This window comes from Oncorhynchus mykiss, chromosome 2 (assembly GCF_013265735.2).
Source record: "Oncorhynchus mykiss isolate Arlee chromosome 2, USDA_OmykA_1.1, whole genome shotgun sequence".
Taxonomy (NCBI): domain Eukaryota; kingdom Metazoa; phylum Chordata; class Actinopteri; order Salmoniformes; family Salmonidae; genus Oncorhynchus; species Oncorhynchus mykiss.
This window is the reverse complement of record NC_048566.1, coordinates 46,443,698-46,459,932: the sequence shown is the minus strand read 5'-3', so window position 1 is coordinate 46,459,932 and position 16,235 is coordinate 46,443,698. Positions and strand designations below refer to the sequence as shown.

The window sequence follows — 16,235 nt, the reverse complement described above, 5'->3', positions numbered from 1 at the left end:
AGTGTTGTTGTTGATGTTGTTAAAATGATATATTATTGGATGTAATGTATTTCCATTTTGTTTTAGTCATTATTTGTATTGTGGCTGTGTAATTGACCTCACCTGCCCTGCGACTACAGGGGCAAATTAGCTTTGGCTAACCTCTGCACAATTTTTTTTTTTACATTTACCTGGATGTTGCATTATTGTAATATTGATGTTGATTAATGTGCATTGTCCCCTTTAAATAAATAAATAAAACAAATCATTTAGTCAGTATTCTGGAGGAAGAAGTGATCCCCTGTGGTTTTCTCTACTATTCTCCATCACACTCCTTCTCTTATTTGGCTCCCGAGTGGCGCAGCGGTCCAAGGCACTGCATCTCAGTTTGAATTCAGGTTGTATCACAACCGACTGTGATTGTGAGTCCCATAGGGCAGTGCCCGATTGGCCCAGCGTCGTGGCCAATGTAGGCCATCATTGTAAATAAGAATTTGATCCTAACTGACTTGCCTAGTTAAATAAAGGTTAAATAAAAAAATAGATGCGTCTCTCAACTGTGCAGCATACAGTAGGAGCTAAAGGTGAGGGAAGCTGGGAGGGAGGGAATGGGCTCTTAGCTCATATACTACTATTTAATGACATGCTATTTTATAAGAGTATGAGTTGGTGGAGAGGATTGCAAAAAAAACATGCTGTAACTGCTATTATGAATATTATGCTATTGCTATAACAATTGTATAACAGTTCTACTGCTAGTAGTGACAGCATACCGGTTTATATGGAGTGAATGGGGTCCCAATAACAAATGGATGCATAGAAAAGTATTTTTGATATGAACCGGTTCACTGTCCTCCAAACGTGGCCCGAAAACATTCTCATATCCCTCCAGTTTGTTCTTCCATTAATTGACCTTGTGGCACAATTCTTCATCCTCTGCCCTGTAATGAAGTTTTTCATTCATGATGCCAAGCTGGTGATCAGGTTTAAGCCATCAAGGACACAGACAGAGGTGTGGGCCCCAGTCAAAGGTAGTGCACTATTTAGGAATTAGAGATCCATTTGGGATGCAGTGAGTGAATGCTTGAGAGGAGCTTAAGAGAGCTCTGCTTTGAATAATACAACTTCATTCCTCCATCACTGTGTGTGTGTGTGTGTGTGTGTGTGTGTGTGTGTGTGTGTGTGTGTGTGTGTGTGTGTGTGTGTGTGTGTGTGTGTGTGTGTGTGTGTGTGTGTGTGTGTGTGTGTGTGTGTGTGTGTGTGTGTGTGTGTGTAATGATACAACACAACTGTGGGAATCATTTGAGTCAACATGGGCCAGCATCCCTGTGGAAGGCTTTAATGCCCCGACATTTTGAGGCTGTTCTGAGGGCAAAGGAGGGGTGGGAGGGGGCATGCGTCCCGCGGGCCGCCAGTTACCCATCCCTGATATACAGTGGCTAGAACAAGTATTTGATACACTGCCGATTTTTCAGGTTTTCCTACTTACAAAGCATGTAGAGGTCTGTAATTTTTATCATAGGTACACTTCAACTGTGAGAGACAGAATCTAAAACAAAAATCCAGAAAATCACATTGTATGATTTTTAAGTAATTCATTTGCATTTTATTGCATGACATAAGTATTTGATCACCTACCAACCAGTAAGAATTCCGGCTCTCACAGACCTGTTAGTTTTTCTTTAAGAAGCCTTCTTGTTCTCCACTCATTACCTGTATGAACTGCATCTGTTTGAACTCGTTACCTGTATAAAAGACACTTGTCCACACACTCGATCAAACAAACTCCAACCTCCACAATGGCCAAAACCAGACAGCTGTGTAAGGACATCAGGGGTAAAATTGTATACCTGTACAAGGCTGGGATGGGCTACAGGACAATAGGCAAGCAGCTTGGTGAGAAGGCAACAGCTGTTGGTGCAATTATTAGAAAATGGAAGAAGTTCAAGATGGCGGTCAATCACCCTCGGTCTGGGGCTCCATGCAAGATCTCACCTCGTGGGGTATCAATGATCATGAGGAATGTGAGGGATCAACCCAGAACTATACGGCAGGACCTGGTCAATGACCTGAAGAGAGCTGGGACCACAGTCTCAAAGAAAACCATTAGTAACACACTAAGCCGTCAAGAAGACAGCATATGGTTAATGGAATACAGTGCTACCCTAATATTTTCTCAGTTCATCACAATTACATAGTGTCTCTTGCGGTGTCTCCTAACCAGCCTTGGGCTCCCAGTCAGCCCAAAGGTTATCTTAAGAGCGGGTAAGGTGGCGATGACGGGACTGGCTTCCTCTCTAACATCAAAACATACCTGCAGACGAGAGACAGAAGGATAGAGAGAGAGCATGATTAAGCTTTTTTTTTATTATTCTAACACAGGGATTCTTTAGCTAAATACCCCGGTACTGTACTGCCGACCATCACGTTGTACAGCACCATATTTTCCATTCCATCCTCAGAGAAACCCAGAAGGTGTTTCATATTTCATGGAATAGAGACACCATAAAATTAATCAAATTACCAGTCGAAAGTTTGGACACACCTACTCATTCCAGGATTTGTCTATATTTTTACTATTTTCTACATTGTAGAATAATAGTGAAGACATCACAACTATGAAATAACATATATGGAATCAGTTAAGAACAAATTCGTATTTACAAGGACAGCCTACTCCTTCCTCCCGGTCGGACAATTGAACCCCGGTCTCCCGCAAGCTTGCAATATGGAAGACTATCGAATGGTTCTCAAAGATGCCCTCTGGTGGTCAAACTAGCACTAACTTGAATTAACAGAAAAAAATGTCTGACAATTAAATGACGTACCACAGAATGCTGCGGCAGTCCTCAAGGTGTGCCGCAGTATGATGCAACTTTTAAAGGAGAAACCCCTGATTGAAGTGGATTTAACAAGTGACATCAAAAAAGGTTTAGACTGACCAGGTGAATCCAGGTAAAAGCTATATGTCGTGGAAAGAGGAGTGGTTCTTAATGCTTTGTATACTCAATGTACAACCAAGTATATTATGTTCATGTTTTTATGCTTGCTCTATCATTTTCTTCTTTATTTTTTGTACACCTCTCTGTCCTCTCCCTCGCTCTACCTCTATATATCTTTCCTTCCCTCCTCTCTCTCTCTCTCTCCCTCTATCTTTCTTCTGCCTTTCTTTCCTCCCTGTCTCCCACACTCTTCTAATCTTTCTCTCCTGTATGTTACAGCTGGGCACTGAGTGGACTGCTCCAGGGGAGTTCAGCAAGTTCAGGTCCCAGTCCTCAAAGTCTGTGCAGTAAGTACCTGTGACAACACACACATGCACACACACATAGTGATACACAGAAAAGTGGAAAGCAGCATAGTTTTCACCAACAATTTGTTGTATCTGATGCAGACCATGCTGAGTGAACTTGGAAGTCTAAGCTGTCAACAATAACAGCCCAAAGAATAACAACACCAAACATAGCTAATCAGGACAATGAGCCTCCTCAATTCAGTTACATTTCAATTTAAGGGGCTTTATTGGAATGGGAATCATATATTTACATTAAACAAAGCAAGTAAAATAGATAAACAAAAGTTAAATAAACAATACAAAATTAACAATAAAAATTACACTCACGAAAGTTCCAAAAGAATAAAGATATTTCAAATGCCATATTATGTCTATATACAGTGTTGTAACAATGTGCCAATAAGGTACAAAATGTAAAATAAATAAAGATAAATATGGGTTGTATTTACAATGGTGTTTGTTCTTCAATGGTTGCCCTTTTCTGAGTCTGTACATAGTCAAAGCTCGCCTTAATTTTGGATCAGTCACAGTGGTCAGGTATTCTGCCACTGTGTACTCTCTGTTTAGGGTGAAATAGATTTCTAGTTTGCTCAGTTTTATTTGTTAATTCTTTCCAGTTTGTCAAGTAATTATATTTTTGTTTTCTCGTGATTTGGTTGTGTCTAATTGTGTTGCCATCCTGGGGCTCTGCGGGGCCTGTTCGTGTTTGTGAACAGAGCCCCAGGACCAGCTTGCTTAGGGGACTCTTCTCCAGGTTCATATCTCTGTAGGTGATGGCTTTGTAATGGAAGGGTTGGGAATCGCTTTTAGGTGGTTGTAGAATTTAAGGGCTCTTTTCTGGATTTTGATCATTCTTGGGGATCAGCCTAATTCTCCTCTGAATGCATTATTTGGGGTTTTGCGTTGTATACGGAGAACATTTTTACAGAATTCTGTAAGTAGTATTTTTAGCCAGATCCTAATTTGTATGTAAACTTTTATGTTCCTTTTAATGGCGTAGAAGAAGGTTTGTGGAAGTTACCTGTGGCGCTGATGTTTAGGCCAAAGTATGTATAGTTTTTTGTGTGCTCTAGGGCACCGGTGTCTAGATGGAATTTGTATTTGTGGTCCTGCCAACTGGTCCTTTTTCGGAACATCATTATTTTTGTCTCACTAAGATTTACTGTCAGGGCCCAGGTCTGACAGAAACTCTGCAGAGATCTAGATGCTGCTGTAGGCCCTCCTTGATTGGGGACCAAAGCACCAGATCATCAGAAAACAGTAGACATTTGACTTGAGATTTTAGTAGAGTGAGGCCGAGTGCTGCAGACTGTTGCAGTGCCATCGCAATTAGTAGATAAATATGTTGAGGACGGTGGGGCTTAAGCTGCATCCATGTCTCTCCCCACAGCCCTGTGGAAAAAAAAATGTGTTTTTGTCAATTTTAACCACACACTTGTTTGTGTACATACATTTTATAATGTCGGATGTTTTCCCAAAACACAACATTCCATCAATTTGTATAGCAGCCCCTCATGACAAATTGAGTCAAAAGCTTTTTTGAAATCAACAAAGCATGAAAAGACTTTGCATTTGTGACTGACCAGCTCAAATTGGTTTTATGTAGCAACATTTAAAATGCTTCTTTACATTGGTTAAAAGTAGAGACTCAGAGCTACAAAATGGTATATCATACACTGCATGTTTGAGGAATAATGGGAAAGTAATTCTGCTTTGAAAGTTGATATACTTGAAAAACTCACTTTTAAGAAAAGGGCCTTAGAATGTTTTGGTACCTACTGGAGAGCTTTTCTTTGTCTTCACCCATTCAGCATTGTTCACACCCTCTTAAGCCAGCCCCCCATGTGAGGTCATGTTCTAAACAGTGAATAGTGTAGTAAAGATTAATACTAAAAGTGGTAAAAGTAGTAGCCTACAAAATGGAAAAAATCCAGGTAAACAAAGTGTCCAGATAAAAATAATGTATAAATATTAGATGGAGCTTACCCAGATACACTTGTCTAAATTGATGGATCATGTGAAATAAATGCTATAACCCCCAGCCACATCCAGTGGTGGAATAAGTACTAAATTGTCATACTTGAGTAAAAGTAAAGATACCTTAATAGAAAATTACTCAAGTAAAAGTAAAAGTCACCCAGTAAAATAGTACTTGAGTAAACATCTAAAAGTATTTGGTTAAAAAAATACTTAATGACATACAAATCATTCAAATCCAGACAGAAAATATTTACACAAGAAGCAATCTAATATCACACAGTCAAACTCTCCGTCGTTTAGTTAAGTTCAACATTCTGCGATTCTCACTGTTAATAAACATCAGGCGTTTCAACACAACGGTAAATGAAAGTAAATGAAATTACTAAAATGTACTTAAGTTTCAAATTCTTTATATTAAATCAGACAAACCAAATTTAGTTAAAACATTTTGGGTGTTAGGGAAACTGTATGGAGTAAAAAGTACATTGTTTTTTTTCAGGATGTAGTGAAGTAAAAGTTATGTACAGATACCCCCAGAAAATACTTAAGTAGTACTTTAAAGTATTTTTACTGAAGTACTTTGCCCAAATGCCTTCACACCAGTACATTAGCATACTTTATATACGGTTACACACACCCTTATCACATAGTATACCATACATAAGTTAAGGCCATGCATCCTGAGTTGAAACCTGCGTGAGGTGCACATGTACAGTACATAAATAGATGAATGTGCCATATATTTATGTAGGGGAACACTTGATACGGTCAAATGAAATTGTTGTGCTATGTTACAAAATCATGTTACGACCAAACATAGAAAAAATATTGATATATAAAATGAATATTAATAAGTCTTATTAAGTGGATGGGTCTCTACAAAAGGTGAAAACGGTACAGTCAAATGGCTACTTGCATAGTAGCAATATCAGAAATAGATAGTGTCAATATAAATAAAATAATATACAGCATGTACAAGAACAATATCAATAACGATATCAGTGATAGACGAGGTAGTTATAATATGCATACAATCAGAGATAAAGTGGCTGAGCACCAGGATAAAAAAAAGGAGAGAGTCATTTGAATAGAGGCACTGCAGATAGTGCTGATGACTGGTCCGTCCTAACCACGCATGAACAAGGGAATCTGTATTCGGAGAGCCTGTTTCTCTCCTGGACTTTGGTGCAGGGCATGTGATGTCCATAGGACTCTTTGTCGCAAAACTCCCTGATCTTCTCAAAAACATAGTGTCCAGTCCAGCTGGTGCTTGTTACAGGTAGACCATCTATGGGAGGAAGGATGTCAGCAGCTGAAACCTGGTCCCGACTGAGTCTGAACACTCCTTGGCAACAACAACACCTGGCTCCAAAGCATCAAAGCTTTGGACATAACAAAAAAAATGTAGAGTACATTACAACCTTGCACAATATTAATTCCCCTCCCGAGTTTAGATAAGAAGAATAACCTCATACAATGAAAATGACATTCACCAGAAATGCTGGTACTATTTGATCTGTGGCAGCGGCCTGAAATATGGAGTCAGGTGTTGTTGCCAGCCATGGCTTTCCACCAGCACTCTTCCATCCAGTCCAACCAGCTGTGGGATGTTGACCCCCATCACAGTGCTGTCCTTCACAACACCAGCAATCTCAGACAAAGTGTTCACTCTGGTCTTTCTGGAGGGCTGCTTGATGAGGACGAAGCACAGGTCGGGGGCAAACTTGGTGTGGCCTGTGATCAGGAAGTGAAGGTCCAGACTGTGGTGGAGCTTGTGCATTGTACGCCAGGCACAGTACCAGAGCACAAACATATTGTTTTGGCAACCTCAGTGATCACAATTCATGTCCACACGTGTTTCCCCAACTCCGTAGTTGGTGAAGAAATGGTGCATGTAGTTGATGACTGCACTGCTGCCTTCGCTGGATGACATGCCTTCAATCAACCAGAAGGATAGTATACCTGCAAACAACAAAATAACATTAAGATAAATTACGATTAATTGTCTCACCCCTGTAAATCTGTCTTTGCACAGCTCAGTGAAGTGTGCTACCGTTGAAAAGTTTGCGGTCACTTAGAAATGTCATTGTTTTTGAAAGAAAAGATAATGTTTTATACATTAAAATAACATGAAATTGATCAGAAATACAGTTTCGACATTGTTAATGTTGTGAATGACTATTGTAGCTTGAAAAGGCAGTTTTTTTATGGAATATCTACTTAGGCGTACAGAGGCCCATTATCAGCAACCATCACTCCTGTGTTCCAATAGCACATTGTGTTAGCTAATTCAAGTTCATAACTTTAAAAGGCTAATTGATCATTAGAAAAACCTTTTGCAATTATGTTAGCACAACTGAAAACTGTTGTGCTGATTAAAGAAGTATTACAACTGGCCTTCTTTAGACTAGTTGAGTATCTGGAGAAATAACTTTCTTCTGAAACTTGTCAGTCTATTCTTGTTCTGCGAAATGAAGGCTGTTCCATGTGAGAAATTGACAAGAAACTGAAGAACCCATACAACGCTGTGTACAACTCCCTTCACAGAACAGCGCAAACTGTCTCCAACCAGAATAGAAAGAGGAGTGGGAGGCCCCGGTGCACAACTGAGCAGGAGGACAAGTATATTAGAGTGTCTAATTTGAGAAACAGATGCCTCACAAGTCCTCAACTGGCAGCTCCATTAAATAGTACCCACAAAACACCAGTCTCATCGTCAACAGTGAAGAGGCGACTCCGGGATGCTGGCCTTCTAGACAGAGTTGCAATGAAAAGGCCATATTTCAGACTGGCCAATTAAAAGAAAAGATTAAGATGGGCAAAAGAATACAGACACTGGACAGAGGAAAATTGGAAAAAAGTGTTATGGACAGACAAATCTAAGTTTGAGGTGTTCGGATCACAGAAGAACATTCGGGAGATGCAGAAAAAACAAAAAGATGCTGGAGGAGTTCTTGACACCATCTGTCAAGCATGGTGGAGGCAATGTGATGTTCTGTGGGTGCTTTGGTGGTGGTAAAATGGGAGATTTGTACAGGGTATCAAATCAAATCAAATGTATTTATACATCGGCTGATATCTCAAAATGCTGTACAGAAACCCAGCCTAAAACCCCAAACAGCCATCAATGCAGGTGTGGAAGCACGGTGGCTAGGAAAAACTCCCTACAAAGGTCAAAACCTAGGAAGAAACCTAGAGAGGAACCAGGTAATGTGGGGTGGCCAGTCCTCTTCTGGCTGTGCCGGGTGGAGATTATAACAGAACATGGCCAAGATGTTCAAATGTTCATAAATGACCAGCATGGTCAAATAATAATAATCACAGTAGTTGTCGAGGGTGCAGCAAGTCCGCACCTCAGGAGTAAACGTCAGTTGGCTTTTCATAGCCGATCATTACGAGTATCTCTACCGCTCCTGCTGTCTCTAGGGAGTTGAAAACAGCAAGTTTGGGACAGGTAGCACATCCGGTGAACAGGTCAGGGTTCCATAGCCGCAGGCAGAACAGTTGAAACTGGAGCAGCAGCACGGCCAGGTGGACTGGGGACAGCAAGGAGTCATCATGCCAGGTGGTCCTAGGGCTCAGGTCCTCCGAGAAAAAGAAAGAGAGAAAGAGATAATTAGAGAGAGCATACTTAAATTCACACAGGACACCGGATAAGACAGGAGAAGTACTCCAGATATAACAAACTGACCCTAGCCCCCCGACACAAACTACTGAGGCATAATTACTGAAGGCTGAGACAGGAAGGGTCAGGAGACACTGTGGCCCCATCAGATGGTACCCACGGACAGGGCCAAACAGGAAGGAAATAACCCCACCCACTTTGCCAAAGCACAGCCCCCATACCAGTAGAGGGATATCTTCAACCACCAACCATCCTGAGACAAGGCCGAGTATAGCCCACAAAGATCTCCACCACAGCACAACCCAAGGGGGGGCGCCAACCCAGACAGGAAGATCACGTCAGTGACCCACTCAAGTGATGCACCCCTCCTAGGGACGGCATGAAAAAGCACCAGTAAGCCAGTGACTCAGCCCTTGTAATAGGGTTAGAGGCAGAGAATCCGAGTGGAGAGAGCGGAACTGGCCAGGCAGACACCGCAAGGGCGGTTCGTTGCTCCAGAACCTTTCCGTTCCCCTTCACACTCCTGGGCCAGACTACACTCAATCATATGACCCACTGAAGAGATGAGTCTTCAGTAAAGACTTAAAGGTTGAGACCGAGTTTGCGTCTCTCACATGGGTAGGCAGACCATTCCATAAAAATTGAGCTCTGTCGAAGAAAGCCCTGCCTCCAGCTGTTTGCTTAGAAATTCTAGGAACAATTAGGAGGCCTGCGTCTTGTGACCGTAGCGTACATGTAGGTATGTACGGCAGGACCAAATCAGAAAGATAGGTAGGAGAAAGCCCATGTAATGCTTTGTAGGTTAGCAGTAAAACCTTGAAATCAGCCCTTGCCTTAACAGGAAGCCAGTGTTGGGAGGCTAGCACTGGAGTAATATGATCTAATTTTTTGGTTCTAGTCAGGATTCTAGCAGCCGTATTTAGCACTAACTAACGTTTATTTAGTGCTTTATCTGGGTAGCCGGAAAGTAAAGCATTGCTGTAGTCTAACCTCGAAGTAACAAAAGGTTGGATTAATTTTTCTGCATAATATTTGGACAGAAAGTTTCTGATTTTTGCAATGTTACGTAGATGGAAAAAAGCTGTCCTTGAAACAGTCTTGATATGTTCGTCAAAAGAGAAATTAGGATCCAGAGTAACGCCCAGGTCCTTCACAGTTTTATATGAGACGACTGTACAACCATCAAGATTAATTGTCAGATTCAACAGTGTAAAAGGGATCTTGAAGAAGGAAGGCTATCATTCCATTTTGCAACGCCCCTGTTGACGGGGCTTAATTAGAGCTAATTTCCTCCTACAACAGGACAAATACCCAAAGCACAGCTCCAAACTATGCAAGAACTATTTAGGGAAGAAGCAGTTTTTCTGTCTATAATAGAGTGGCCAGCACTGTCACTGGATCTCAACCCTATTGAGCTGTTGTGGGAGCAGCTTGACCGTATGGTATGTAAGAAGTGCCCATCATGCCAATCCAACTTGTGGGAGGTGCTTCAGGAAGCATGGGGTGAAATCTCTTCAGATTACCTCAGCAAATTGACAACTAAAATGCCAAATGTCTGCAAAGCTGTAATTGCTGCAAATTGAGGATTCTTTGACAAAAGCAAAGTTAACAATCATTATTTATAACCTTGTCAGTCTTGGCTATATTTCTTTTTTTTTTTTTGCAACTAATTTCATGTATGTTTTCATGGAAAACAAGGACATTTCTAAGTGACCCCAAACTTTTAAACGGTAGTGTGTGTGTATAAATATATACACACACACTATATACTGTATATACATATATATATATATATATATATATATATATACGCATATACTTATTTGTTTGTGTATATCTATCTATCCAGCTATGTCCTTAATCAGTATAAAGGAGGAAATGTTGCTTACTTGTTGAGCAAAATCAAATCTGTAATGCATCCTGATGAGACAACTGCAGGTCTTGACAGGTTGTTTTGCAGTCAGCAAACATCTTCTGGTAAACAGCCCACTCACTCTGAACAAACAGGAGATGCTGCTCTTGCTTCTTCAGCTTGGCTGATTTAACAGCTTCTGGTAGATTGTCAGATATGTAGACCTGATAGTTGTTCCTCTGGCAATGCCAGCACAGGTCTGTCCTGGACTTAGTGCTTGTGATGTGGGGAAGAGGTTTTACCCACAGACTCGTGAAGGAAGACAGCCCGACTACAGGTAACTCTGGGAAATATAGAAATAATGTGAGATCAATAAAAGTTGTGCCAATCATGTCAATTAAATATTCAAAATGTGTTTATGCTTAACATGCCAAGTGGTGTGATCGATTCCTTGTAAAGACACTACACTGCTGCTTTTGTCACATGGGATGGCAGCAGCTTTCCACCAAAGTGTTTGTGTCCTGGGTGGTGCCCTGGTAGTACTATCACATTATCTTCTGCGTAGTTGTTGATGAAGTTCACCACTCGCTGTAGGTCCTCATGCTTCAGGTGTAACCTGTGCTTGGTTGGGCCAGCTCTCTTTTTGATGGGAGGCATTAGACCATTCACCTTGTATGACTGGTGGAGGAGAGTCAGGCGTGTTCTACTGATGCTGAAAGACAAATTCCAGATACTAACGTTACACACACTTCATACACGTAGGTCAACTTCTTCCGGGACAACAACACTGTTGATTGCCGTTTCTTCCCCATTACTGTCATCAGAAGACTACAATGTCTTCTTCTGTGAAAACGTTTTTACCTCAATTAGGGATTTCCTCATCGTCTGATTCATTTTCAGAGTCAGCATGGCACGATTGTCCTCCAGAAAGTAGTCCATCACAACTTTTTCCCACTGACCTTCGTAGCACCTGAAAAATTAAAGGCAGCAATGTTATTGATAGCAGTAGCAACATATTTGCAGTTCTCAATGGCTAACGTTATATCTTTCGGAAATTCTGGAATTTGTGGTCTGTATATTTTATCAGTTCATTTAGGATACCATCAATACCATAGGCCTTTTTGGCTTGGAGGGTTTGTATTTTGTCCTGTAGTTCATTCAATGTAATTGAAGAATCTAGTGGGTTCTGGTAGTCTTTAATAGTTTATTCTAAGATTTGCATTTGATCCTGTATATGTTTTTGCTGTTTTTTCTTTGTTATAGGGCCCAAAAGATTGGAGAAGTGGTTTATCCATACATCTCCATTTTGGATAGATAACTCTTTGTGTTGTTGTTCGTTTAGTGTGTTCGAATTTTCCCAGAAGTAGTTCGATTAAATGTATTCTTCAATTACATTGAGCTGATTTCTGACGTGTTGTTCCTTATTGTCCATAGTGTATTTCTGTATTGCGTTTGTGATTTACCATAGTGAAGGCGTAGGCTCAGGTTTCCTGGGTCTCCATATTTTTGGTTGGATAGGTTTCTAAATTTCTTTCTTAGGTTTTTGCATTCTTCATCAAACCATTTGTCATTGTTGTTCATTTTCTTAGGTTGTCTGCTTGCAATGTGTAGATTTGAAAGGGAAGCAGAGAGGTCAAATATACTGTTTAGGTTTTCTACTGCCAAGTTTACACCTTCACTATTACTGTGAAACATTTTGTCCAGGATGTTGTCTAAAAGGTATTGAATTTGTTGTTGCCTAATTGTTATTTGTTAGGTTTCTACACTACTTTATTTCCATCCTTAGCATTTCTTATTATTATTTATTTTCTTTGGCTTTGATGCCTCATGATTGGGTATTGCTCTGTTCAAGTAGACTGTGATTTTGCTGTCAACTGATATGGGTGTCAGTGGGCAGACTGTGAACCCTCTGAGAGACTCTGGGTTGAGGTCAACGATAAAATAGTCTACAGTACTACTGCTAAGAGATGAGCTATAGGTGTACCTACCGTAGGAGTCCCCTCAAAGCCTGCCAATGACTGTACATGACCCAGCATGCAACAGAGCTGCAGGAGTTGTGAACCATTGTTGTTGTTTATGTTGTCGTAGTTGTGCCTATGGGGGAGGGAATGCGTTCACCTCCAGGTAGGTGTTTGTCCCCCTGTGTGCTGAGGTTGTCAGGTTATTTTCCAGTTCTGGCATGTAGGTCACCACAGACCACATGTTCCTGGGCCTGGAAATGATTGATTTCACAATCTAGGATGGTATGGGGATTCTAGTGGGTGGATATAGGTATCACACAGGAGGACATTTGTCTCTGTTGAGATCATTTCCTTCTTAATTTCTAGCCAAATGAAAACATTCCTATTTTGATTACTTTAATCGAGTGAGTCAGGTCTGCTCTCTACCAAATTAACATACCCCCTGTGTCCTTTCCCTGTTTCACACTCAGTAGTTTGGCTCTCTGTAACCTGGAGTGCAACCAGTGGGTCCATCTCCTCTATACCATGTTTCTTGAAGGATGACAATGTCTGTATTTCAGATTTCTTTGGTGAAGTCCAGGTTGCTCTTTAGGCAAAATTCAGATATTTTTGTTTTACCTTTATTTAACTAGGCATGTCAGTTAAGAACAAATTCTTATTCACAATGATGTTCTAGGAACAGTGGGTTAACTGTCTTGTTCAGGGGCAGAATTACATATGTGTACCGTGTCAGCTTGGGGATTTGATCTAGCAACCTTTCAGTTATTGGCCCTACACTCTAACCACAAGGCTACCTGCCGTCCCATATAACCTCAGGCCCCGGATATTCCAGGATGAGATAGTGAAAGTGTCCAATGTTATTAGTCGTGTGGTTGGGCCTCAGACCAGTAAGTGTGAGCAGAGCCTGCTGAGCATGCCATTGGCTTGGTCTAGTGTAAGAGTGGGATGGGCCTGTTTGCCTGCTCACGGCCTGGGTTTATGTGTGACTTTGAGGCCCTCTTTTCGGGAGTGAGGGTTGTGGACATGGTTGATTTGGGGGGGGGCTCCTGTGTGAGGTGGTAGGGCTGCAGTTGAGGGCGATGTCCTTTAGGGTCCTGGCGAAGGTGGGCACTTCGTCTTGTATAGGTGGACCTGGTCATAAAGTTAAAGGCTGTTCAAGTCCAGGGTGGTGTGGTGGGCCAGGTAAACATTTGGTTTTGAGGCACAGTCATGGGAAATACTTGCATTTATGGTAGCAAGTTGGAGAAAAAACATTTGTGCGTTGGGGGAACTAGAATGATATTTTTCAATCACTCCCTTGACTGCTATGGCCACCCTTTCCTGCTGTGATCTCAGATCATTTGTGCCTGTGTGTATTATTATGTGGCTGGGTGACCCCAGTTGGTCTACAGCCAAAAGGTCTAGGGTGCACTGGGTGGTTGGACACCAGAGTTTAGAGACTGTGTGTTTAGGGAAAGTTTTTTTGGGGGGGTCCATTAGGAGTACAATCTGGCTTGTGTATGTCCTCAGTGGGTGTGGGTGTGTGTGTGTGTGTGGGGGAGGGGGGGGGGAGTTGTCTGGAGAGCTATCAGGAGGCTGACAGGGGGTTTCTCAGAGGGGGTGAGATCCCCTGGGCTTGGGCTTCTTCATTTATCTTTCCTGCTGTGATGTCGAGGCTATGGTCAGGATCTGAGGTGGGCTGTTCTGCTGGCTTCTCTGCAGGGGTGGCCAGCTCTCTAATGGTTTGTTCTCTGTCACATGCCATCTTTCTCACCTTCTCCTTCAGCACTCTCACCTCCTCTAGAGCTCTGTTATTTTCCTGCCGCTGGGCCTTCTTCTTCTGCTCCTGCTCTTTCTCCTGTTGAAGTTGTCTCACCACAGTCCAGAGTGCAGGAATGTCTCTCTCCCCCTCCAGCTCTCCGGGTCTGGTTGAGGGGGTGGTGTTGTGCTGGACTGTTGTCTTGGTCTGTGCTGACTGGAGTGTGTTCACCTGCTGTTCCAGCTTCACCTGCCTTACCTCCATCTGCGTTAATTTTTCCTTCATTTCAGTGAGGGAGTAGTGCTCTGCGCTGGGAGGTTCTTTCCGCAAGGGGTTGTTCGTCTGTGGGGTTGTTTAATGAAGAGGTCTGGTCTGACTCGCTTGGGGTGGGGGAGTCTTTCTCAAGAGAGAGCTTCTCTAGTCTTCAATTTTGGGAAAGTCCAACTGAAACTGTTTGGGGTTGCCCAGTACCAATACTGTTCCAGACTTGTACAGGTTGACATTGGCAGACTGAGTTCTTCTTGTCTAGTATCCTGAGTTTCCAACCAAGTACTTTCTCTTTCTCATTTAAGTTCTGATCTCAAGCTATACTAATGAGGAGGAACATAGGCTTATTATAAAGCATGATACTTACCAAATACAGTTTTTTTCTGTTAATCAATGGGTAGTGTGTTGATGGGTAGTGTGTTGATATAAATTGCTTACACTCCCATTTTTGTAGCAGTCAGCAAAACTTGTCTATGGGTTGTCCATGAGGAGCTTATTTTGTACTCTTTCCATGCCTTCTAAGTTTTTACATCCAAGGGGTACTTACATCCAAGGGGTACTTTAATGACCTCTGCACAGAGGGAGGCCAGTGAGCGGGGGCTTCAAAATCCTCTGCATTTGGGTGGGGAAGGCTGTGGAACTCTCCTGTCCTTGTTGTGATCAAGGGCTTTGTCACCTCTCACTTCACACCTCCGTGCTAATTGAAATTCCAGCTGGATCTGTTCTGTTTTAGCAATCTTGGTAGTCTTAATTTAGCATTCAGTCCTTATAAAGTAAAAAAATATTATTATAATGTATTTTTCTTCATGGCTTTAAAAGTAGCTTCAGACTAAAGATTACTCACTCAGTTTCAGGTTGGATGGTTTTTTCAGGTATCTGCTGTGATTCTTTTGCTGATCCACTGTATGGTTTGCCAGAGAATTTTCTGTATAGTCCTTGGGAATAAGAATCTTTAGTAGCAGGAAGCTTTCCAGGTAATTTTGTCCAAAATCAGGTTGTAGGTCTGGAGTTTAGATTTTTTAGTGAAGGTTATGTTGTGGAAGGTAGTAAGTATCCTGTTCCTGTGGAAAAATCAACGTTTATCTAACTCTAAATCTATCTTTTGGTAAAAAAAATGCTGAAAAATTCAGGAGCTCGTCTACTCTTGACCTTTCGCTCTCTCTACTTCTGTTCTTATTGTTTCCTTTGAAGAGGCCCCTCTGTCTTACCATAACACTCACATAAGTGCCCTTCAGTGTTCCCTGTGTCAAGTAGCCTTCTGTCGGTCACCCTATTCCCTTTATAGTGCATTACTTTTGACCAGGGCCCATATGGCCCAAAGTAGTGCACTATATAGGGAATAAGGTGCCATTTGGGACATAGTTTCTGACTCTGGTGGCCTACTACATTAAATTGTCTCTGTTGAAAGAGGATCTACTTGGCTTTTAAAAAAGATGGCTACAGGACACAGAACTGTGTTGGAGTGCTGACTGGACACTTGATAGCAGTGTGTGTGTGTTTTGTGTGGGTTTGTTTGTGTGAGTGTGTGTGTGTGTGAGAGA

The 16,235-nt window shown here is 41.8% G+C and overlaps 1 protein-coding gene across 2 annotated transcripts in view; it reads left to right on the top strand.

Annotated features, from left to right (window-relative positions):
• Positions 1-16,235, top strand: part of b4galnt4a (beta-1,4-N-acetyl-galactosaminyl transferase 4a) — a 437,447-nt gene that overhangs the window by 296,071 nt on the left and 125,141 nt on the right. For both annotated transcript variants that reach the window (XM_021564073.2, XM_036949745.1), the window contains one exon: positions 3,201-3,268. In XM_021564073.2, the coding sequence (XP_021419748.2) occupies positions 3,201-3,268 (68 nt within the window). The remainder of the gene's footprint in view (positions 1-3,200; positions 3,269-16,235) is intronic.